Source organism: Hippichthys cyanospilos, chromosome 2 (assembly GCF_059441005.1).
Source record: "Hippichthys cyanospilos isolate Australia breed blue-spotted pipefish chromosome 2, RoL_Hcya_1.0, whole genome shotgun sequence".
Classification (NCBI taxonomy): domain Eukaryota; kingdom Metazoa; phylum Chordata; class Actinopteri; order Syngnathiformes; family Syngnathidae; genus Hippichthys; species Hippichthys cyanospilos.
This window is the reverse complement of record NC_142370.1, coordinates 35793955-35818918: the sequence shown is the minus strand read 5'-3', so window position 1 is coordinate 35818918 and position 24964 is coordinate 35793955. Positions and strand designations below refer to the sequence as shown.

The 24964-nt window shown below is 57.4% G+C and overlaps 2 protein-coding genes across 2 annotated transcripts; one reads left to right on the top strand and one right to left on the bottom strand.

The window, feature by feature from the left end:
- Nucleotides 1-821: 821 nt before the first annotated feature.
- On the top strand, nt 822-14687 carry sema3b (sema domain, immunoglobulin domain (Ig), short basic domain, secreted, (semaphorin) 3B). The gene is made up of 17 exons (XM_088407413.1): nt 822-1027; nt 2792-2949; nt 3020-3082; nt 4764-4883; nt 5595-5688; nt 5775-5894; nt 6023-6165; nt 6892-7006; nt 7101-7170; nt 7629-7773; nt 8439-8658; nt 9547-9638; nt 9706-9747; nt 10647-10804; nt 10926-10981; nt 11234-11373; nt 11995-14687. Exons 1-17 carry the CDS (start codon nt 895-897, stop codon nt 12442-12444), a joined length of 2319 nt encoding a protein of 772 aa, XP_088263539.1. The 5' UTR covers nt 822-894; the 3' UTR covers nt 12445-14687.
- On the bottom strand, nt 14688-23718 carry ntsr1 (neurotensin receptor 1 (high affinity)). The gene is made up of 4 exons (XM_088407415.1): nt 22921-23718; nt 18941-19142; nt 18487-18571; nt 14688-17794 (listed from the first exon to the last, which is right to left on the bottom strand). The coding sequence occupies exons 1-4, from the start codon at nt 23515-23517 to the stop codon at nt 17545-17547; spliced, it is 1134 nt and encodes a 377-aa protein (XP_088263541.1). The 5' UTR covers nt 23518-23718; the 3' UTR covers nt 14688-17544.
- Between the last annotated feature and the right edge of the window lie 1246 nt (nt 23719-24964).

Below are 24964 nucleotides of genomic sequence, written 5' to 3'. Positions count from 1 at the left end.
GTTTGTGTACAGGTTGCACTTTATAGTTAGTAGTTGTTGTTGCTAACCGCTAATGTCGGCTAAAAATACAGTCAATTCATAGATTAAGTGTTTATATGTTAGTTGACTGACTTTGTTGTTGACTTATTATTCAACAGATACTACACGATACACCATACATGAGCCAAAATAAACGTGAAGTTCAACGTGATGACTCTTTCACCGGAGTCTTGGTGCAGATAACAGTCCTGAGAACAAATTCTCAACAAACTCAGTAGTATTAGTTATTTAACGAAGATACAATAATGTTAATAAGGATAATGTAATGCTAAATGATAGGAGAAAGGAAATAAAATACAAAAAAAAGGATTGTTTATGGTTACCTCGGCTATATTGGGGCGTACATAGAAATCTAGGAACTGATACCCCCCCTTCGCGGGGGGTTGACACCCCCTCATTAACCGCGAAGTAGGGGAGATCACTGTACTTGAATTTCAAATTGAATACCTAAGTCTCTGAAACTTCATGTCGTCGATGTACTCAGGTACGGTTTTAAAACTCATTCAATGCCGGGGACGTATTTTCACCTTTTTTTAAGAGTCCGGACATGAAACCCCGCATACTTATGTCTTCGAGCCGTACTTAAATACGCGAATGTGTAAAAATAGACAAATCTGGATCCGGCCCGTCTTGTTCTATTTCTAGATCCGGATCCGAGAGGTGAGCGGCGAGGCCGGCGGCTTTGGCTTCTCGCCGGGAGAAGGCTCCGGCGCCGAGACGGCGGGTTCAAAAGAACCCCGGAACGGCGGCCCCGAAAGGCGATTCCCGGACTGAATATCTGTCCTCAAGACGCGCGCGGCAGAACACCCCGGGCTTATTTCCCGCCGCGGACCTCGGAAGAAACAGCGCGGCGCGATGATGACCGTGATGGCGGCCGCGATGGTCACCTGCAGCTCTCTGTTCCTTCTGGGATTGGCCGCCGCTCACGCTTCGTCTTCCTCGTCCTCCTCTTCCTCGTCCTCGCCTCGAATGAAGCTCTCGTACAAAGGTGAGGCGGGGGGGCGAGGCGCGGGGCGAGGCGGCGCGCGTTAACCCCATTTTGCTTTCATCTGGACATCAAAGGCATGAAATTTCACCGGGACGGTGACAACATGTCAAAGTGGAAGGTGGTGCGACCGCTTAGTTCACAGGTGTCGAACTCCAGTCCTCGAGGGCCGATATCCTACATGTTTTCAAACCTTTTCCCTCAAAAACACCTGATTCAAATGATTGGGATCATTTTGAAGCTCCTGCAGAGCTTGCTAATGAGCTAATCATTTGAATCAGGTGTGTTGGGGAAAGAAAACCGGAAAACATGCAGGATGCCGGCCCTCGAGGCCTGGAGTTCCACACCTATGGCTTAGTTGATTAAACGCCGCTAAGTAGAATGTGGAAGAGCGCGTCCAAAAAAACGGACGCCGCAGAGTTAAGGAAACCTCAGAGCGGCGCCGGTAAGAACGGAAGGCGCCGGCGGTTTCCAAACGGGTACTCGGCGTAACACCCCACGCCAGGAGGCGTTTTCAGACGTAAGCGACACCCGAGGCGGCGGCGTAGAAATCGGAGACGTGATCTTTGCCGTCCGTGTCGAGGACTCCCCCGCCCCCCTCCCGAACAAGAACGCGAGGCTCGCCTCTCCTAAGATAGGGTCGCGCCAGTCAAAGTCATGGCGAGGAGATGAGCCGCGCCGAGAGCGCCCTTCGTTCAAAACAGATCAAGAAGAGCGAGGAATGCAAAGGGCCGGCAAAAGTTGAGTCGGCCCTCTCGTTCGGGGGACGGGATGGCAAAATCCAGCCTTGCTTTCCTCTTATAAATCCCACCGGGCCGTAACCGGGTTACAGCCTTTACGAGGGGCAGGGTTTAGGGTGCAGCGAACCTTCTAAGGGGCGCCGGCTTCAAAGGTTTTGCGCGAGCCGGCTACTACCGGCCCCCGAGTCAAGAATCGTAGCGTCGGTTCGCCGCGTCGTCGGCGGAAGTTGGGTAAGGCGCAATTTTCCAGCCCGCGTCTTACGCAACCCGCACAAATTGAGCGAGCGCCCGGAAGTCGTTGTTTTCGGAAGGGGAGGCGGCGCCCGGGGCCGCGGCAAAAATAACATGCAAATCGAACGGATGATCTTTTCCATCGGCCGCGTGACTCTGCGGGATGGAATCTTCGCGCTTGTTTTGCGGCGGGCCCGGTCTGGGGTCGCTGTCAAACGTACGGCTGGCGTGAGTTGAAAAAAATACAATTATTATCGTGATGATTTAGTTTAATATTCATCCTTTTTTTTCCCATCAAATTGCAACCCAAAGCCTGTATCGTTTTGTCGATTTCAAAGCAGTTCTTGCATTTATTTGAGTAAGCGGCGCTTTATTTCCCGTTTGTCCCCCTATAAATTGCTTGAAAACAACCTTTCAAACATATATATGTCTATATGGTTTATATATATCGTCGAATAGATGTAGAAATTCCGGTATTGCCGAACAAAGAATTTGTAGGTCGCGGCCCGGTTCGCCTTCCGTCTTTTGCACTCGCCGGTCCGGCAGAAGGGGCCGGCTGCGTCCAGTCCTTTTCGGTTTTCGGCGGATGGGTCGAGCGATTCGGAGGCGGAGAAGGAAAGGGAGCGCGGCGGAGGCGCTTTCCTTGGCTTCCGGTCGCCGGGGCGGGCGAGCGGCGCCCGCCTCGGCTTAAGAGCGAAGGAGAAGCTACCGCCGTATATCTCCAGAGAAAATGAAGGAAAGCCTCCTCCTCATATGACGTAAATCCCCAAGCCGTCGCTTGAACTCGTCCCCTCAGAGCTGCAGCAGTCGAACGGAGTGAGGCGCCTGGATTTGGAGCGTTCGTGCTGCTTCGGCGCCCTGCTGCTGGACGAGGAGCGGGGCCGACTTTTCGTCGGGGCCAAAAACTTCTTGCTCTCCCTCTCGCTGGACGACATCGGCAAACGGGAGCGCAAGGTCGGACCAAAGCGCCGGCCGGCCGGCGCCGCTCGCCGAGGCCGCGGAAAACTCATTTTGGGCTTTGCAGATCCACTGGCCGGCCCCCGTCGAGTGGAGGGAGGAATGTAACTGGGCCGGCAAGGACATCGCGGTAAGTCTGCTCCCGTTCCCCGTCCGGAGGTTCCTTTTTTTTTCTCTCCTTACGAACGTTTGTCGAGCGCTCGGGAATAACGGACCTTCCCGTTTGGGGCCCGGCGCCAGAAACGGCCCGACTCCTCGCGTGTCGCGCGGTACCCGGGCGCATTCGGTAATCGTCGGCGGTCGGAATATGGTGACGGGCGCCGGCGCGTCGGCGACCCTAGAAAATGGATGGAAAGGGACATTTTTTCTTTGTTTTTCTTTGTCTTTATTTTATTTTCAAAAAGCTTTTATTTGGAAACCTGTCCGTAAGCTGTCTCATCTGATTGTTTTTTAGCACGGCTCCACCTAGCGGACGCAGAACTCCAGCCCGACCGCTCCCGTGGCTTCTAGATAGGAAAACCCTTTTAAAACAGACCGGCCGTTGAAGGCGCGCCTCACATAGCGCGGAAAAGGCGGTCAGCAAGGAAGGCGTCGAAATCCACGGACGCTGGAAAATCGTTTAGGCTCGCAAACGAACATCGGTCCGTGAAAACGTCCGCGGTGCGGGCCCTTTCGTATTCCGCTTGAGGCCCGAGCGTCAAAAGCAAAAACCGGCTTCCCCGGAATCCAGCCGAACGGGAAAAGGCAAGGATCGACCCAACCTGTCGGAAAGGCCGCTCCGCCCCCGCCCTTAGCGCGAAGCCGCGACGGCTTTGGTCCCGCGGCCGTCGGGGACACGATGGGCTCCGTTGGCGGACAAGGACGCGGGGGTGAATAAGGCCCCCCGGCCGGCCGACGCTTTAGCGAGCGAGCGGGACCGGCGCCGGGTTCTCTCCCCCTCCTCTTTTCGGGCTTTTCGGGTCCACGCCCGATCTTCGATTCGCCCTTCGGCTCCCTTCTCTCCGGAAGGGCAAAAACGGAGTCGGCGGCGTCGGGAACGTTCCTCCGGCCTCTCCGCTTTCTGTAGCGTGTCTACGCTTCAGTAGGACTACGCCAACGCGAGAGGAACGCGAGCGCTTTTGGCCAAATTGGATTTCCAGACGGGGCTTAGACAGCGCTCGCGCCGGCTGGCCAAAGTCAGTCCGGGACATTTGAACGGGAAAAGTTGTCCCGCAGTTGTTTTACAAACACGCACGCAAACTCCCCTACCTTAACGCATCCCGGATCATAAGGCGCGCACGTCAATCAGAAACGAAGAAGAAAGACGACTTGCGATGGTAACGAGTGGGAAAAATACCTCTCGATTACCTCATCTTTTTTCACGTTCTTCAGGCAATTCTTTCCGCAAATCATCTTGATTCATATTTTACGACTGACTGATAATGAAGTTCCTTCGGCTCGTCTCCTTCGGCCACCACTTTAGCTTCTATTCTATGAGCCTTATAATGCCTTATATCCGGAAACGGTTAGCCGTTGGTTGAGAGTTTGCCGCATCGTCTGGTGGGTGGGCCGACCGTCTGTAAAGTACGCCTTTGCCCGGGATCTTAGGAGCGAGCATCGACGGTTAACTTTGTTACTTTGCGAGCGGCTTACCCATCCGGAATCCCTTTCGGATAGCCGCGCGCGCGCGCGCCTCGCGCTTTCGTTCCGTTCGGCGGCGTGCCGAGACGAGAGACGTCAGCCGGCGCTCTCCCCCTCGCTCTGGGGACGTCCCGAAAGGAAGCCGTAAATATCCGGGCGCAAAGTCCTTAACGGGCGCGCGTGTCTTTCAGTCCGACTGCGTGAACTACGTGAAGATGGTCCACCACTACAACCGGAGTCACCTGTACGCCTGCGGGACCGGAGCCTTCCATCCCACTTGCGCCTTTGTGGAGGTGGGCCACAAGATGGAGGTGAATACGCAACATTTAGCTTATGGTTTCGTTCCCCAAGCGTTAAAGCTTTGAATTTTGCGTTCTGCTATATACGCATCCGATTTTGCAAGCACTCTACGCGGTCTTTGCGAAAGACGTAGGTTGCTATAAGATCGGCGCGATGTAGTCCAAGGTTTGAAAAAATCTCAGTCGAATATTTCGTCGAATCCCGGTTGAAAGGATTGAGGAAAAGTGCCGTCGGATGTAATCGGGAGATATTTTTCCAAAATACGTTTCTGCATTTCGGGAGTCGACAGAGTTGCGAGTGCGCTTATATGGGAGGGAAACAAAGTTGTCCGATGAGGTCGTCGACATTCCCTTTGGAGCGGCTCCACCGAGTCCGCGCGTAACGTAACTGCAGCCGCTACTGCGGCTTCTATTTTAGAACGCGGCGCGCCCTGGAGATGAAAATACGTTGAAACGGGGCCATCGGTTGGGGGAAAAACAGCGCTTTGTATACACGCTGCTGCGTATACGCCGCGCGCGCTTTCAAATGTCGGGACGATACGCAATTTCTAATGCCGATGGTGCATCGTTCCGAGTTCGAATACTTCATCGGCATCCGGATGAAAAGTAGAACGCAGATAGAGGCCGGCGGGATCCACACGAGTGCCGCGGCATCCCGAGACGCGCGAGCGAGGTCCCGCTTAAGAAACGCCGCGTCCCCTTCCCTTGCGTCCTCCCCGCCAGGACCACGTCTTCAGGATGGACCCCTCCAGCCTGGAAGACGGCAAAGGGAAGAGTCCGTACGATCCTCGCCACGCCGCCGCGTCCGTGCTCATTGGTAACTTTTTTCCCTCCGGTTTTCTGTTTGCCTTGATTTTTCAAGACCAGCGGGGTCGGAAGTAACTGGACCTTGTGTTTCCCAAGGCGATGAGCTGTACGCGGGCGTGGCCACGGATTTAATGGGGCGGGACTTCACCATCTTTCGAAGTCTGGGGAACGGTCCCTCCATCCGGACGGAGCAGCACGACTCGCGTTGGCTCAACGGTGGCCCGCCGCTCGCTCGCTCGCTCGCTCGCTCGCTCGCTCGCTCGCTCGCTCGCTCGCTCGTCCACCTTTTTGAAAGAAAATGCCGGTGACTTCCATTCATCCGTTGCTTCTTTTTCGTGTACCAGAGCCCAAGTTCGTGGCTTCCTTTTGGGTCCCGGAAAGCGAAAACCCGGATGACGATAAGGTCTTCTTCTTCTTCCGGGAAACGGCGGTGGAAGCCCAAGGGTTAGGGAAGTCCACTTACTCCCGTATCGGACAACTCTGCAGGGTAAAGCATTGCTCTCTTCCCGGGACGTCTCCCCGTCCCACGCGCGTGCGTCTAACGAACGGGCCGGTGTAAGAATACGCTTGGCCGCTCGCAAAGTTGACCCGGGGACCGCCGGGGACCTACGCGCCGCGGCCGAGAAGACGATACCTTCGCTGCGGCGAGCCGACGAGTCGACGGCGCGGCCGCTCCCGCTCAGCCATCGCGCCGATCTCCGCCGAGGGCGATCTTACCGGGTGGCTCTCGGCTCTTTTTTCCAACGGGGAAGGCGGATTTTTGGAGGTCCGGTCATCGCGGCGACGAGGCATCGTCGGCGCCCGCGGGGCCGAGCCGACGGGCCGCCTCTTTGAAACCCTCGCCTCGGTCCTCGCCGGTCGAACCAAAACGAGCGCCGACGCGGCGTTTTCCCATCCTGCGAGACGGCTCTCCTAACCGACCGCAAACGCGTTACGTTCTAGCGTTTGGGCTTTCGGAAGATTTTTTTAGTCGCCGGACCTTTGCGGAAACCGACATCGGCAAGGTATTTTCGGGGCACGCGTTTCTCCGCGTAGCGAGCGTCCGACGGAAAACGCAGAGGCGCCGTTCAACGAGCGCGACGGGATCTATCCGCCCCCCGTCGGAATGGAATATCCGACATCGGGCCGGGCCTGCTCTCGCCTCGACGTCGATGTTTGATGTTTTGTGAAGCCGTCTTGCCCCGCGAGGGACTCTGAAATGTCATTGAAACAGAACGACGCGGGCGGTCGGAGAAGCTTGGTGAATAAGTGGACCACCTTCCTGAAAAGCCGCCTGATCTGCTCGGTACCGGGAGCCGACGGCGGCGATACGTATTTCGACGAGCTGCGTGAGTGCGATGGGAACGCTTTCCGCGCTTTTGGCGGCCGATACCTTCGGGCGGGACCGAGGCGGCCTTTGCGTAAGTGTGCGTCCGTCCTCAGGCGACGTCTTCCTGCTGCAAACCAGGGACAGGAAGAATCCTCTCATCTACGCCGTCTTCACCACTTCCAGGTCAGGCTCCGCTCAGGAAGCCGTCCGCGCGATTGCGTGCGTGCGTGCGTTTTGTTTTCTCGTGTTCTGCGTTTGGACTTTTTACCCTAAGCCTTAACATTCGCGCGGACCTCTTGTTCATTTGCGTGTTTTTCCGCCACGTAGTTGGGCTCATCGTGGGGGATTTGACCAGGGACATATACATATATTCTGGGTTTTGACTCTGTTTGCGGGGACATCTCGTCCCGTTTTTTTGCGGGGACCTCTCGTCTTTGCGCGACTCTGTGTATGTCTTTGCGCGCCTGCGTACGTCTCTGCCCGACTCTGCGTACGTCTTTGCTCTTTGGGGTTCATCATCGGGGGGTTTTCCGTGATCGGGGGGTTTTCCGTGGTCGCGGGGACTGCACCTTTGTCTTTTTGCTCCGAGCGGCGCGCGCTTCTTGAACCATCTCACGCGCCTCTCCCCGTCCCCCCCGCAGCAGCGTATTTAAAGGCTCGGCCGTGTGTCTTTACTCCATGAATGACATCCGGAGGGCCTTCCTGGGGCCCTTCGCTCACAAAGAGGGGCCCAACTACCAGTGGGTGCCGTTCCAGGGAAAAGTGCCTTACCCCCGCCCCGGAATGGTATGTCAAAGCGCTTTCGGCCCGTAAAAGAAATGAAAAGCGCTCGCGCTTTGCATCGCTGAATTCCGCGCCGCTTTTGCGCGAGGAACGAAATACGTCAATAAACGAACATCTAAACCATTCATTGAAATTGCCGGCGATCGGTCACGTTCGTCCTCAATGAAGTCGTCGTTTCCTCCATCGAATACGGCGCTAAATACCTTTCGACGAACGTGTCGTTAAACAATCGATGAACGAACGAACCGTCGCGCGACGTCACGGGTTAATCGATATAACGAACACAAACGATGATTCGACGGCACGTTTAATGAAACGTGAACTTATTTAGTTCCGCGTTTAACGTTTGGTGAATGAAACAGGCCCTTTGGAATTCCGCGCGCGCGCAAAAGCGCCGAGGAAGGAAAGGGCCGAAACGAAATCAAGCTTGTACCTTTAAATGGTGAAGTCGCGAAGGAACGCGCCCTAAAAATTCAATGAGTCAAACGTGGAATTTCGTCAACAAGCCATTTGGCGATCGCTGACGCGCTGATTTAAATCACGAGCTATTTGGAAAAGGGACGATACATCGAATGAAACATTGACTTATTTGGTTCCGTCAAAGGAAGGGCTTTGCGCCAAGCCATCCGTATTCGCGGGCCCAAAGCAGTTTTCCGGCTTTTCGACAGTGTCCCAGCAAGACCTTCGGCAGCTTCGAGTCCACCAAGGCTTTCCCGGACGACGTGCTTCAGTTCGCGCGTCACCACCCGCTGATGCACAACCCGGTTTACCCCGCGGGCGGACGGCCGGTATTGGTGCGAACCCACGCGGACCGCAGCTTCACGCGGATCGCCGTGGACAGGGTCAACGCCGCCGACGGACAGTACGACGTCATGTTCATCGGCACGGGTATGCTCCCGAGCTTCCGGCCCCACTGAAATCGCTGCGGATACGTCCCCGCGCTTTTTGTCCCGCGACTGCCAATTTCCCTATTGCCCCGATCCCAATTTCCCCCCGAAGGAAGGAAGGAAGGCCGAAAGCGCGCCGGGCCCGTCCCACAAGCGCCGATGATCCGTGGGGCCAATTAGCTAGCCGGCTTTTGGCGTACGGACGTGCCTTTTTCGACTGCCGAAAAGAATATCACGCCGTCTATAAAGGCTCTCCTTCCGCTCGTAATCGTCCGCAACTAAACAAACCCTACCTGAACGGAGGGGACGGCGTCAACGTTCTGGTGCCTCCGGCCGATTGGATCAAGAGCCGCGCGCTCGGGTTAGACAAAGGACGCGACAAAGGTATCCCTTTTGACCGCCGCTCAATTGCCCCCTTTGGGAGCGTTGGCGCCATCGTGAACTTGCTAACGATGGGGGGGATCGCAGTCGACACCCCCCCAAAAAACACTAACAAACTAATGGACGTGACCGCAGGAACGCGTTTGGAAAAGGCTTTGGGAAGACCGACGTTTTTCTGTCACGCTATAGATTCGTCGTTGCCGTCGCTCCGCCAAACGCTCATCGCGACCTCGGCCTTCTGCCTGAAACGGTCCGCGTTGAACGAAACAGGCCGACTTGGTGCCGCTCCCGACATGCATTCCGTCCGCCCCTCCGGAAGTCCCTCGACGAGTCGGCGGAGGCATTATGACCGCAAAGGTTTTTCTTCCCGCACCTGCGGGAGACGCGCGGTCCCCTCGCGCTTTCTTCGCAAAGAACCCCGACAGAAAATAGCCGTGTCGACCGATGTTCAAAATAAGGGCTTCCTTTTCCCATCCCCGATGCGTTGGTTTGGTGTCTTATCGTTCAGACAAGGGGACGGTACTGAAGGTCGTCAATGTCCCCAAGGACAGTTGGAACAACATGGAAGAACTTCTGTTGGAGGAGCTGGAGGTCTTCAAAGTAAGAATGAGAAGACGTCCGATGGACTCTTCACCAACGCTGAGGTTTTTTTTTTTTTTTTCTTTAGGACGCTTCATCCATCATCAACATGCAGATCTCTTCAAAACGGGTAGGTCCGCTCAGGTCTTCATCAAAGGAGATCCCTAGAATCAGCGAAGGGAAAACAAAGCCTCACGAAGCGCTTGCCGTACGGTGGTACCTCTCCGCCGCCGGTGTCAAACTCGAGGCCCGGGATCCGGCCCGCCGCGTCATTTCACGCGGCCCGCCCAACGCCCGTTCCCATTCGAGTTTCCGCTCAAAATATCACATTTGTGAGTCCGTTTGAAATGGTTTGGGGGGGAAAGCAAGCGCTTCTTGCCCTCGCCCTCTCTCTGATTTCAACTGGTCGGAAGTGTGACAAACGCACCCGAAATGTATTTTATCGCAGTCGTCCCGGCCCTCTGATAGAAAGGGCGACCGCAACGCGGCCCTCGATAAGAATGAGTTTGACACCACGCAGCTCTGGGCTTCCGTCGCCTTGACTTCTGGAACAAATTCATTTTGGAAGCGGAGGTACCGCTGTATTATTGTTTGTTGTTATCTTTTGAATTAAGGGCGGCGCCATGGAGAAGCGATGAATTTCCGTCGTCGGGTCACGTTTATTTGCGCGGCCCTTAATCGAAACCCGAACGGGGCAAACCTTGGGGAGGGATGGCAGGTGGGAGGGGCCCCCTTCCGGGCTCGACGGGTCGCGCGAAAGCAGAAGTGAGAAAAATGTCCGTCGGCCCCTTTTTGCTGACTTGAACGTCGTCGAGCTGACTTTTGCGACTTTTTTGAAATTGTCCAATTTCGCCCTCTAGAGGTCGGCCGAAGTAACGCATTATATTGCGCCGTATCGAGCGGTAAGCGTCCAGCGCAGGGGGAATATTTAACATGCGAGCGCCATCCAGGGGAGGAGAAACAACAATATCCCGAGGGGGTCGACTAAAAAAGCTAACGTTGTCACTGACGCGCGGCGGCGGAGCGCAGCAGCAACTGTACGTGGGCTCGGACGCGGGCGTGGCCCAGGTGCCCCTCCACCGATGCGGCGCGTACGGGAAAGCCTGCGCCGAGTGCTGCCTGGCCCGAGACCCTTACTGCGCCTGGGACGGCGCGTCCTGCACCCGCTACCTGCCCAACACTAAAAGGTCTTGCTTTTTTTCTTTCTTCCTTTGACGAGAAAACAAACGCGAGTCGCGACGCGCCTTACCGACCGGAGACGGTCAACCGATCGAGCTTTCCGATCAAAGGGAAGATTTTGCTTTCCAGGCGCTTCCGCCGCCAGGACGTGAGGAACGGCGATCCCAACGCCCTTTGTTCGGGAGGTAAATATCGCCACTCTTCCCCTTCCGTCCCAAAGATGTATCGGGAGCCTTTTTTCAGACCTTTCATTCCGAGGAAACGGAAGACTTCGAGTGAGAACTTTACTTCTGTAACTTCGGGTCGGCCCCCGCGGGGGCCATAGTTTCTTTGAGGGCTCCCCTTAGGAAAAGTGCGTCCATGTTTACAATATTACATGTAACGCATGCATTACGTGTAACGTTTGTAAACGGAGGTTCGATTTTCCCTCGGCGCAGACCATCACAAGGACAACGTGGCGGAGAAGAAGCTATACGGAGTGGAGGGAAGCAGCGCTTTCTTGGAGTGCGTCCCCAAGTCTCTCCGGGCCCGAGTCACCTGGACCCTTCGCAGACGGGCCGACGAGCCGCGGGAAGAGGCGAGATGACTACCTCCTTGTCCTATCCAAAGACGAGTAGACTTTTTCCGCCGCTAAAATGCCTTTCCGCCGAACGAACCCTTTTAGTTGAAATCCGTTTCAGGCGCTCCGTTAGCCCCTGCGACGTCCGGCCCATTTTCAGGCCGAGGTTTGCACGGAATAGAAGCCGTTGCGAGCTCGCTTTATGCATCCGCCGCAGTAGGCGGCGCCGCGCCGCGCCGCGCCGCGCCGCGCCGAAGGGAATGTCCACAAAAGAGTCGCCCGAGCCGTTCCAACTTTAGCGGCGTATTTTTTTTTCTCGGACGATAAAGCGCACCTTCGACGAAGGGCCTACGTTCCCACGTACGGGACGTATATAGGAATAGAAGCTACGGCGGTGGCGCGCGTCCGCACGCGATCAAGCGAAATCAGACCAATCGCTAAAACGTACTTAATAATGAGAAAGGATTCGGTGACGGCGCCGGTTCCGGGCAACATGCGAACTTCTCAGCGCCACAAACCGTCCCTTTGCTCGGTACGAACCTTAGGTTCACCTTCAAAGGAGTTTGAGTTTTTTTCGCCCGGCCCAACTGGAAGCGACGGTCACCTTGAGCGGAATCGACCTTTGCCCCGCGCGCGCAGGTGCGTCCGGACGAGCGCGTCCCGCAGACGGAGCGAGGCCTACTGATCCGCCGCGTCCTGAGGAGGGACGCCGGCCTTTACCAGTGTCACGCCGCGGAACACGGCTTCAGCCGAACGCTGCTGGCCATCACCTTGGACGTCATCCGGGCCGAGGCCCCTTCCCGAGCCGGGCCCCCGCCGCCGGCCGGCCCCAAGCTCTGGTACCGGGACTTCATGCGGCTGGTGGACCACCCCGACCTGAGCGCGGCGGACCGGATCTGCGAACAGGTCTGGGCCCGGCGGAATCCCGCCGGCGGCTCGGCCCAGAAGCAGCTTCCCGCCCCGGGCGGGGACTCGCCGCCTCCCGGCCCGTCCGCCGATAAGAAGCGCAAGCATCTCCGGGAGCCCGGGAAGGGGAGGAACCGGCGGACCCGCGACGGCAAGCGGAACCCGCGGAGCGCCGGCGAGTAACGGAGAGCGAGGCGGGATGGCCGGAAGCCGTCGGCCGCCGCTCTTACAAAGGGACCGCGCCGAGACAACTTCGGCGGCGCCTCCTCCGTCGTGTACATTTGTCTGTGGACTTCCTGGCGTGCCAGACTGGCGCCCCGCGACCGTCCGCCACTCTTTACTCCCTCCTCTAGGCGGCGCTCTTGGTTTAAAGACGAGAAGGGGCTCGAAACTAGGCTGGAGGCTCGAAACGGATCGCGTTCCCGCCCCGTTTTTGAGCCGAGCGTGCCGTTGGAGGGGCGAGAAACATGGCGGGTGCTTGGCGAGGCCTCCTTTTCTCATCGCTCGTCCGGTGTGCGACAAGTCGCGTGAACCGCGGCCGTTTGATAGCCACTGTAAAAATCAATGTACGCTCGCTTGCTAGCACCCGCCAAAAGCGGGCTGCGGCCTTGTGACAGACTACACTCTAGAAATAGTGTGGCCTACTCATGAGAAAATGGAGCTTCGTGAAGCACCTGTCATTTTTTTTTGGACTCCGGGTTGCTTTACGTGCTTCTTTTTTTTTTTTTATTCCCCCCTAGGTAGCTTTTGCTGCCCGGTGAAGCTTCGTGAAGCGCCGCGATACTTTTTTGATTGTTCTCGGTGCGGCGCGAAGCACCCGAGGCATCGCGAAGCGCCTGTGTTTTACTCCTCTAGGTTTTGCCCTCGGTTTGAAGATAAAACTCTTGTGAAACGTATTCCGTTTCTTTTGTATCTTTGAAGCAAGAGTGACATCGAGCGCAATCGAGATGTATCACACTGCTTCGCGAAGCACCCTCCAGATGCTTTAAAGTATTACATTTCTTTTGTCTCTTTGAAGTAAGAGTGACGCCGATGTATCACAGTGCTTCATGAAGCTTCGTGAGGCGCCCGCAAATTTTTCCTTTACTCCTCTCGGCGGCGCTCTCGACTGAAACCGCCGGTGCGGGGAAAATGTTTTTGGTGAAGCCAGAGGGCCGTCGAGAGGAGTCCAAAAACATAGCGAGTGTTTCACCAGTGTTTCACCAGTGTTTCCCGCAAACTTTGGGACGAACCCGCAGCTTCCCTCGCCCGCGCGGACCGGGCGAGCGCGACGGCGGACGGGGGAACTCGGGAGACGCGACTGGGATATTCTTGTAGACGACGAGACGCTTTTCGACGTCATCGGGACGGAGACGGCGGCCCGCAAAGGCTTCAGGAGACCCGCGTTGACGGAACGCCGCTGCGGCTCGGACAACGGGCGGAGAAAACGACTGGCTTTTGAACCGTATCGGAAGGAACTCCGCTGTTTACGCGACATGCGAAAGAAGCCGTCTACCGAGGGGCGGAAGGGCCACGCTCGATGCCGAAGCCGCTGGCGGGCGGGCGGGCTCTTTTTTCGGAAAGCGCGGGACCGCGGGGGAAGGTGGCGTGCGTCTCGTCCTAACTCGGGCGCGCCTTTGACATCCCATTTTTGACGGATGGATTTTTTGAACGGCCAGTCGGCAGGGGACCGTTTCGCGGACCGACAACGTTTTGAGACGGAGAAGTCACGAGGACACGTCGAGCTAACCGGGCGGCAAACGACGCCTCGAGGAAAACTTTGAAAATAAAAGGCCGCGTACCGTTCGGTGCGTTCGTTTGGAAACGGTCCTAAACGGTGTCTCGCCGGTATTTGTCGTACGCTTGCTTCCTTGTCCGCGCTTCTAAATCGTTGCGTTCCCCCGGTTCGCCGCTAGACGTCGCCAAATCTAACAGATTGTCTTTTGGAATTCTTCGTGGCCGCGTAAAGTTGCGCGAGTCGAGCAAAACGGTCCTATTATTCGGGCTTCGGTCTTGTTTTTCGGATTTTTGTTTTGCCTGTCAAACACGTGGCCCTTCTACTCCTTCCTAAGCATCGGATGATACGCCGTCGAGACAAAAGTGTTGATGCGCACCCTTGTAGCCGGTGAAAAATGAAGTCAGCGGGGAGCTATGTTTTTCTTTGCGGTTACTCCTACGCTTTTGTCGGTGAAGAACGACAACTCGTGGGCCGGGCCGGGCCGGGCCGGGCAGGCGATCGGGTGCGTCTGGAACACCGTGCCCAAAATGACAAGTCGCGCTTGCGGGCTCTAGTACGTTATCTACATGAACGTTATTATTGTTCTATTTATGGGTGTTACTATAATCTCCTCTTTTATTTGTATTCATGTCCCTTCGCGGTTTCGGATGTCGTCGTATATGTCGTTTGTGATGAATTAAAAAATGTCAATGACAACAATGACATTCAATTTGGAGTGACGTTTCTTTATTCGTAAGCGAGGACTACGCTGGCCGCGAGAAGCTGCGCGGAAAGCAGGAAGCGGAAGGCAGGAACGAATCATGGCGGCCGCTTCGCCGTCACCGGGAGCGATCCGACGCGCACAGCTGAGCTTTCGATCCAAAACGGAGCACTCACCTGGCTTGGACAAAGGCGGAAGAGGAAGGGAGAACTCGGGACCACTGGTACGTGCAGCGTATGCTTCCTTTTTTTAACAGCTGTCGAACCGTAGTTACTGTGCTAAGCTAACGATAGCGCAGCGCTGACAGTGCAGTATTTAGCGCGGTATTGGCCACTCCAACTTTTTTGGGCGGACGAGTATTGCCGTGAAAGCGAGGTGACGCGCAGTGTAAAAAAAAAAATGATAAAGGTGCTGTCGGAGAAAATATTGGCTCTGCCGTATCCCGGAAAAGTGGACGTTCTCAGCAACGCTCTCCTTTCCGGATCCGCTGGAAAGTGCACAGCGGACCGTTGGTTTCAAGAGGCCGGCGTCCGGACATCTGGGACGCGCGGCCTCGCTTCCGTCCAAATTTTCGAGCGGATGCGAGCGTTCTAATTGCGATGTTTGAGACGCCGCCGATTTTCCCGCCACGTTCCCTTGACCGCGTCGGCAAAAATCGTTTGGCCTTTCTTCCCGAGAGAGAAGGTGGCGATAGAGAGCGGTTAATAACCCGCACGCATACGTACGGATGGGAGGGATACCGCCCAACGATTTCAGAACCCGAATCGCGCCTTTCGAAGCATCGGCGGGAGGCAAAAAACAGCGGACGGTGCGTGTAGTTCGCAAGCCCCTTCGAGTAAGGTAAAGGGCGGGAGGCGGAGGGACGGGGCTTACCGAGGTCTCGGACGCTCCCGTCGCGTCGGGCGCCGCCTTGTTCACTTTGCTAGGATCGTCCTCAGGAACGACTTTGCTACGTTCCGTTTTCCGCGAATGTTTGAGGACGCCCCGCTCCGTGTGTTTGGATATCTATCGCCCGAGATCAAGCGGCCCGCTTGGATGCGTCGAAGCGCTGGCGCCCATTGCCGCCAATTGGATTTCGTTTTCCGACCGAGAAAGGCTAATGAAACACTTGCGCGAGTACGAGTTTTGACTTAACGGCGACGCTCGATACGGATGAAGCCGGAGAGCCAAACGCTCCCCAAAAAATCGGAAATCCACCCTTGGCGAAACTCCTCCGCAAGAGAAAAACGTTCTCCGGTCTCGCTCGAGTGATTTGCTTTTCTAACGAGAAAGCAAAGGGCACGAGCCGCGCCGACATTTAAAGGTGTGCGGGCGGGCGGGCGGGCCGCGACCTTTCCCGGCATACGCTCCCGACAACCGATAGCGCCGGGCTTAAGAGAAGAATTGCGCTCGGCGAGTCGGTCCACGCGCTGGTAAGCCGCCGCGTTCCGGGAGATTAAAACGGGCTTTGTCGGGAGCACGTACCGTACCGAAGCCTTCCGTGACGCCGGACTTATGTCTCCCTAATTGAAAAGGGAGCTAACGACGGATTCAAATTCTACCCTCCCGTTCCCTTTAAAACCATAGTACGGAAGTAGCGAGCTGGCGGCGGAGAAACGCGGGAACCCTAACCCCGAACGCGGGGAAGCGCTGGGAAAAAGCGCTGGGAAAAAGCGCTGGGAAAAAGCGCTGGGAAAAAGCGCTGGGAAAAAGCGCTCGTTGGACGTGACGGCAAACGAAGCGGCAAAACCGTGAAATAACATCACAAATAGAAACCAGGAACGAGGAAAAAAGCAGCTTTTTTTCGAGCGCCCTCTTAGCGCCGCGCCGCTAGCAAATACGGTACGGAAGCGCGGCCTCAACGTGGCCGGATGCGACGGCCGCCGCTTGGGCTCAATTTGCCTTTTTTTATTTGGATCGACGACGCCACGAAAAACACTTCCAGTGAGATGGCGTCAGAGGTTTTTGGAGCGCGCCGAGGCAACGATAAGAAATTGGGTGAGGGGAACGCACCTTTCTGGACCCGGGTCCGACAAAGGTTGCCTTTGGGCGCGGGCGGACCATCGGGTGCGCTTTACGGCAAAAAGCGCCGCTCCGTCATTTTACGTCCGTACCCGTTTGTTTACCTTTACGTTTCCTCGATTGTGCATTTTCTTCATTCTGCGCGCGGACTGCGACGCCGCGACAAGGCACGTTTGTCTACATTTATGTAAATATATCAAGATCACCATTTAGCATGAGATTTGATGGGCCGCGGTAGAGAAAAAAAAACCATGGTGAAAAACAGTCAAGTGAAAGACCTTTTTTTTTTCTTTCGTCTTCCTGTTTGCGTCCACCGCTCAGTGCGCAATGACTTTCCGCTTGTTTGAAGCGGCGCGTGTTGAGAGAGCGGCGCGTGTTGCGAGAGCGGCGCGTGTTGAGAGAGCGGCGCGTGTTGAGAGAGCGGCGCTTTACGGGGGCATCGGACGTACTTCGAATGCGCTCGTATCGTCGGAAAATACGTCGGCCGCTCCGGTCACGTTTTTCACGTCGACCTTTCTTGTTTTGTTTTGTTTCCTTTGCTTTTGTTGGCATTTGGTAGCATAAGAAGGTGGAACGGTAAGGAACGTGGAGGCTTCAGGTTCAAAGCGCCGTTTTGAGGCGCTCCGTATCATATCTCAAAGGTATCCTTACGACAATGCCGCCGAGGCGGACAAAGTCGACGGCTTTTAGCGGCCGGAGGAAGCCGGCTTGTGTTTTCACCCGAAGAAGCGGACCAAAATTCATCCGAAGCGCTCCGCTTGACATCCTTCTTATCGTTAACGGAGAAATGACGCGTCATAGTAATAACTGGGTCGGGCGGGACGACTTTCCGCCGCCGAGGTCCGAGTCGCCCAGGGCCTCGGCGTCAGCGGGCCGTCTCTTTGACGACGTTGCTGGAGACGGTGTGGTTGCCGGAGACGGTGTGGTTGCCGCAGAGGCTGGGCGAGCGGCGGGCGGGGCGGCGGCGGGGCACGCACGCGTCCCGCAGGGCGGCGAAGAAGAGCCGGCGGAAGGGCGCCGACACCAAGTTGTAGAGCACGGGGTTGATGGCCGAGCCCACGTAGAACAGGACGTTGGTCAGCATGTAGAAGTAGTGGTAGAAGTCGTACAGCTCGCTGCGCCAGAGGAAGGATGCCGTTTGCCGCTTGCCCGGATTCCGTCCGGGTCGGGACGAAGGAAACCGACGTCGGCGGAGAGGAAAGGAAAGCAAACTGGCCCGACGGTTGCCAGACGCTTTTTTTTGGTATCGCTTGCTGGAGAGCGACTGCCAAGAGAACCGGCCTCACCGTCCGATGTTCGGCAGCGACTGATCAAATAACGTGGGCGCGGACGCCGTGGGCGCGGACGGGGCGGACGCCGTGGGCGCGGACGGGGCGGACGCTGTAGCCCCAGGCCCCCGCCGAAATAAAGCGCTTGAGCAAAGCTTCGGATTCTTTCCGCTGGATTGCGAGCGTAGTTGGCACGGTGGTAACGTTGTGGTAGGTTGTTAGCGGAGTTTTCGGAGTTTGATTCTGGGAGCCGAGCCCCATTTTTCCCCCAAAACACCGTACTGTATACGCGGGCCTCCGGAGCGTCTTCCTACGGTGCCGCTTGCACTCCTGAAACGAATCGGCAAGGCCACCCTTTCGGAGCGCCGTCCCTTCAAATAGCCCGACGGGCTCCGACCCCCCCGAAACGCGATCTCGATCGTGCGGACTCGTACCTGCGCCGTCTTTCTCCGTTCTCTTCGTGCGTCCTTTTTTTTTTTGCGTCTGGCAAAGGTCCCGCGGGCGAAGGCGACGGAGAGAGAGAAAAAGCCGTGACTCACTCGGACCATTCGGAAACGTAGCAGAACATGAGGCGGCGGGCGTGGTAGGGCAGCCAGCAGACGGCGAAGGCGATCACCACCGCTCCTGAATGCAAACCAAGCATCGGAGCGCGCACAAACGCAACCAGAACCCTTCTTTTCCACAAAATGCCGCTCGTTTCCGATGACGGGACACCCGAAGAACGAAATCCACGACGCTAGGACGAAGTCCGGATTCGATTTGGGTCCCCCGATACAAGCGAAGGTTTTGATCCGCACGGGAAATAGCTCATCCGTCCGTCCACGCGTTTGTGCGTCCGTCCGGTAATCCGTCTGTCTTAGCGAGATGTACGGAGCTGTCTGGGGACGGACGGACGGACGGACGGACGGGCGGGCGGGCGGGCGGCTAGAAGTGCAAAGGGGGACCTCGCGCGCGCGTCCGACGGGGTCCAAAGTGGACGAGGCCAAGACTTACGAAGAACCAGAACTCCGTGGCGGAGCGACCGGGCCCGCTCGGGCTCCACGGAAACGTTGAGTACGGCGGCGTCGCCGGCGATGACGCAGACGCGGTTGTCGCGCTCGGCCTCGTGGAACATCCGCAGCAGCTGCTTGGCGATGACCCCGTTCAGTACCGAAATGGCCACCATGGGGACCACGAAGGACAGGAAGGCATTCACCTGTTCGGAGGGACGCCGACAATCTCGTTAGACCCTGTACATATACGGTATATATCAAATATGTCGCCGCTGTGGCAAATTCCCCGTGTTGACGGGACCCTTCGTTTTGGGGTCAAATTCCGGTACTTTGTTGCCGCGAATAAGAGGAGGCCTCAACTTTGACGCCATCCTCTCGGTTTCGGTAATATTCCTGGGCGCCAACGAGGTCGGACTCGGACGGCGGTTCAGTCCGCCCGCTTCTTTTTTTGCGATTAACGCCGTAAAAACCTCAGCCCGCGCCGGCGGACGTTAGCTGCAACCGGCCAACCGCCGCAAACGGCCGACTGACGTCCGCCCTCTAGCTCACCCCGTTACCGCAGTTAGCGTAAGTAAGAACGCGTCCCATATAAAAACGTTCATCCGCGCCTCACTCGGGTCGCGTGGCTGACGGATTCGTATTCCGTCGATGAAAATTCTCACGGTTAAGTTCCCGTCCGGGGGTCTCCGGGGAGCGTTTTACTGCGGCCCGGGGAGCCCGCTCGCCGCTGAGCTTCCTCACCGCAAAATGCACCAAAAGGCAAAAATCAAGCCGGGCCGAGCGCAGAGCGACGAAGCGCAAGATGCCCAACCAAATCCCTTCCAAAACGTCCTTATTTTGGTGCGCTTGAACGGCGGAGGAAAGCTGGGGAAAGTTAAGACTCGCCGGCGATGCGGGGGACCGCCGATGAAAAAATGTTAATGGCCGTAATGAAGAGGAAGGCTGCCTTCTCCGACTCCCGGACGGCCGGGGTTGATTAAAGCATTGAAGCTGAAGGGGGGGGGGGGGCAAAGGGAACATTTACAGCCGGTGGCACCGGTAGGGGTTTAGAATAACGAAGGACCCGCTGTTACGCGACTCCATTGGGCGGCTCGGGCGGATGATGCGGAGCGTTGGTATTCGGGGGGAAAAAAAAGAACCCAAAACATCGGACGGGGGTAAAGTCGAGGCGCGCTTTCGTCACGTCGGTTTCCCGCTCGCCCCGCCGCCGCCTTTAATCCCGAGCCTTATTCATTCCCCCTGCCGCGTGAGGGTGGCGAGCGAGAGGCGGCTGAAGGGAAGGCGGCGCGCCGAGCGAGAGCCCCTCTGACCGCGCGCGTACGACCGAGGTCCGCGTTCCGGCGGCGGGGCCGGCCGCTTGTAAAAGCCCGCGCGTCCGTCGGTCACGCCGTTATTTTGAAGCGCTTGATAAAGGAAGAGACCAAGTCGGGCTGGGCTTCCTCGCGTTTAGGGCGCCGCCGCAAGGTATTTTGCGCGCCGGACGGGAAGGCCCATTTTAAAAAGGCAAGCTTTCACCCGATCCCATCATTCTCCTCGTCTTTTCTGGCCCGCGCCAGCCATGTCGCGCATCCGTTTGCCGTACGCTCCAATTTGGCAGAGCGCTTCCTTTCCCGCCGCGTCGTCGCCATCCCGGCCCGGCCCGGCCCGGCCCGACCCGGCGCTTTATTTACGTAGCGCAATTCAAATCAGTCAAAAAGAATCAAATAAGATGAAACGTGAAGCGGTATCGTCGACGGCCGGCGCACGGTCGAGAGCGCGCTTGAAAACGAAGGAGAAAATAGCGGACGCGGCGCTTTAAAAAAAAGGCAAATGAAAAAACAACAACGAGCGAGCGGCTTCCCGAAAGAATAAACGGAATCCGTTTATAGTTTAATCATTTCCTTCGGTCGGCGCTAAGCGGACCCCCCGCGCCGTAGTTCCATACGCAGGCCGGGTGTTATTTTGCCGTCAAAACGCATCCGGACCTTTTTGCTCCCGTTTTATCCAAGGGAAGGACCGCTGAGACGTTTGGGACGCCGCCGAAAAAAAGGCGTCGGAGCGTATACGTGCGAGGGAGAGTCAAACGGCCATTTGTGGGAGTCTGGGAATTCCAAAAGGAGTCTGGGGGTGGATCTTAACGTCCCGGCGGGCCGGGGGGGGGGGGCTTCTTTTTTTTGGGATGCTATTAAGAAGCGGCGGGGGGACTGTTTATCTTTTCCCGCGGCGGCACGCACTCATAAACGCCGCGACCCGGGACTTTTTATCTCCGGGAACATCGATCTCACTTTCGGCGGGGAGCAATGCAAATATTTGCACAAGTCGACGTGGCTTACGCGGAGACGGCGGGGCGCCGGCCGTCGCGCGTCTTCTCGTCCGGTTCGGAAGCGGGCCCGACCGGCGGGAGGCGACGGCGTATCGGTTCCGATCGAGAGACGGCCGGCGCATCCCGCCGCGCCGTGGGAGCGGAACGCCCTCGCCTTTTCCAGCGCGATGGCTTGACGTGTTTGGACACGTGATATTTGGACATTGCGCCCTCTTGAGACGCTCTCCGTCAATTGCGTGGAAATTGGGGGGGGGGGGCGCGAAAACAAACGTTCGGAAACCCGCCGTAACTTCATTTCTCTTATGTATGGACGAAAACAAAGCGGCTAATGGCAGCTTTTTTCATCTGGGAAAAGGTGACAAAAGAAAAGGGAAGAAAGCATGGCTCCGCTGCGGCGGCGCCCTTGGATTTCTTGCTTTTTCTGCTCCACCTTTCCAAAAAGGTTTGAGCGTTTCCGCTGGCTCCGATTTGGATTCGGCCCCGTCGAAACGGCGATTTCGATTACGATATTTGGTAGACTACGCCGGTGACAAAGGCCTTAACCCCCGCGGAGCCATTGGCGCCTTTTTGGAGTATTTCCACAGTATTTTAGCGTAGCGGCGACACACTCCCGATCAGGCTAAAGCGTTTTTCCGCGGGGCGCCTCGGAAGTCCCTAGGAGCGCAAAGGTCCGGGGGCGAAAGGCGGCCCGCCATCCCGTCGTTTACGTGGGGCGCGTCGGGGAAAGGGAGCCGGAAAAGGTGCGGGACCCTCGCGGACCCCCGACGTAGAGCGCCGTCCGGCGGGCACGGTCGCTCGCGGCGTTTCCTCGGACGCGGGCCGATAAACGCGAGAAAGAGAACGGGTACGAGCGCAGACAGAAGGCGGGTGACGGGGCGGAATCAAAAAGGAGGGGCCGAGGACCGGCGCCACTTTCCCACGCGCGAGGTTGACAAAACACGAATCGCGGGCCGCTATTTTGCCTCGGCGGGCCGACGAGCGGAGGGGGGGAGTCGGCGCCGGGCTTTTCCGCCCGCGCGCGTTTGCGTCAAAGCCGGTGCCCCGACATAGCTGCGAAATTCACGCGCGTCACAAAACGTGTCATCGCCTCAGCGCGATCCGGGCCCCCGCCGCCAAGAAAAAGAATTTCTGCGCCCCTCGCTTGCCACGATGACCATAAATAAGAAAAACTAACACGCGCGCGAGGAAAAGGAAGGCGATCTCCATTTCCGCACGTATATTTATACGGCTCGAAGCCAGGCGGGGGTGTCAAACGTACGGCCCGCCCGATGATTTTGCGACAAGAAGCCGAATTTCCGAACGAGGGAAAACGACCCTTTGGAACGTTGAGGTCTTATCGCGACTATTTCGGACGGCTCCGTTTGAAGCGGCTGCCATTTGAAGTCGCTTTGACGCTCCGAGCCAGGGGCGTGCGTCTCATTCTTACGGAGGGTTACGGTTTCCGTGGGAGGGCCGGATTCGGGGTGTATTTGTCACGCTCGCGACCGCTTTTGAAACGAGGGAGACCGTTTCCAACGGACTTCCGAATTTCGAGGGGAAACTCGACCCCCCGGGCCTCGCGTTGGACGCCCCGAGCGGAAAAAGGGCGAGCGGGACGCCGACCTTAACGCGCGGGGACCGCCGACGGGGAAAGCGAGCCCGAGCCCGGCCCTCGGAAACGGCGGCGGGGGGCCACCCACCTGGAGCGCGGCCCTGAGCGCGGCCGGCGCCACGGCGGCCGTGCACACGCTCTCGCCCAGGCGCGTCTCCTCGCCCATGACCAGGAGCATGGGCGCGCCCAGCGCCAGCGAGGCCAGCCACACGGCGCCGATCAGCTTCTTGGCGCGGCCGGGCGACAGCGCGCTCCTGGCCCGGAAGGGGTGGCGCACGGCCACGTAGCGCTCGGCGCTGAGCGAGGCGATGTTGAAGGCGGTGGCGTAGGAGCAGCTGTCGCGCACGAAGTAGTAGCCGCGGCACACGGCGTCGCCGAAGGCCCACGGGTGGTGGAACCAGATGAAGTTGTACAGCTCCACGGGCATGCACAGCAGCAGGATGAGCAGGTCGGACGCGGCCAGGCTGGCCAGGTGGTAGTGCACGGCGCCGCCGCCGCCGCCGCGCAGGTTGCGCGGGCTCTTCTTGCCCAGCAGCAGGTAGAGGGTCAGCGAGTTGCCCAGCGAGCCGGCGCCCAGCAGCAGCAGGTAGATGACGCTCACGGCCGCCTTGGAGTACGCGTCCGTGTTCACCTCCAGCGAGTCGCCGCTGCCGTTGGCCGCCGGGAGCGCCGCGTCGCCGTCCATCCCGGTTGCGAGGGCCCGGAGCCTTCCGAGGGCCGGCCGGGCGCGTTGCGAGGGCCGGCCGGGCGCGTTGCGAGAGCCCGGAGCCTTCCGAGAGCCTTCCGAGAGCCTTCCGAGAGCCTTCCGAGAGCCGGCCGGGCGCGTTGCGAGAGCCCGGAGCCTTCCGAGAGCCGAGCCGAGCCGTGAACGTTCCGAGAGCCGATGCGCGCCGAACGTTCCGGGGGCGAGGCGCGCGCCGAACGTTCCGGGGGCGAGGCGCGCGCCCGCGCGCCTTTGGCCGATGACGCGCGTCTCCGCCTCCTTTTTGCCGTCCAATTATGCCCGAAAACAGTTTCCTTTTTTTCTTCCCGTTTCATCGCCACCTTTTCGGGAGCGGCCGTCGACCGTTGGTTTCGACCCGAGCGCTAAACGTCGCGGGGAAAAAAGACAAACGACCCCTCAAAACGTTCATCGGCACCAGCCCTGCACGTACGCGTGCGTGCGTGCGTGCGTGCGTGTTTATTTTGTAGCTGGCTGGAAATGCTGCAAATCGGACAACGCTTCCTCGCTCCGGAATGAGTACGTTACTGTGAAGAAAAGATCAGACCAAAAGGCTTGCAACATGACTTGTCTGTTGCCAAGTCATTACGGCGCTCACATGCACCGCACCGGTTTGTTGTAAAAAACACTACACTTAAAAAAAAAAAAAAAAGATGCGTCCGAATCCCGTTTGTTCATGTAATGCGCGTCCTGCAAAAGAAGCCATCTGTATCGCTGCGTTTCCATAAACACGCACACACACATATGCAGTGTGCGACGGGATATCGTCGGCAGTGTGGAAATACATTTTTTCTTCCAACTGTGAGGACGTTGCTGTATCAGACAGGAAATCTTTATGACGAATCCAAACAATATGTTGTTTTGTTTTCTTTGCTGCGTAAAAGCAACGACAAACAAACGCCTCGCGACACAAAACTAAAGTAAGCTAGGACCCGGTTTCCCGTAATCGGCCTTTGGCGCGAGTTGGTCCAAAGCCTCCGTCCGGCCGTTAGTTTGGACCGTGAGCGCGCCCCGGTTTTTACATGAGGCCCCCTCACGGCTGATCCAAACGGTTACGGCCGGCGTCGACCCCTTTACAAAACGGACGCCTTTTGGCAAATTTAGCACATGGCGTTTGAATCGAAATGCCAAAGGTCGTCGGGTGAGGACAACGGCGAGGAGGGACGTCCCCGCCGACCTCGCTCCTTTCTTTCGCCATTTATCGGCCTAACTTCTTCTAACCGTCGCTGTTGTTTTCTATTCGCTAAGGCCGCGTCTCATTCCGGTTTGGTCGTCGGCGCCGAGCGGGGACGGTCCTCGGCTTACGCGGTACCGCGCTCGACCTTGCGAGGCGGCGCGCGACCCGCGCCTTCTTCCGCTGTCGGCTTTTGAAAAAAATTGAAGGCTATCAGGTGCGCTTGATAAAGAGGAA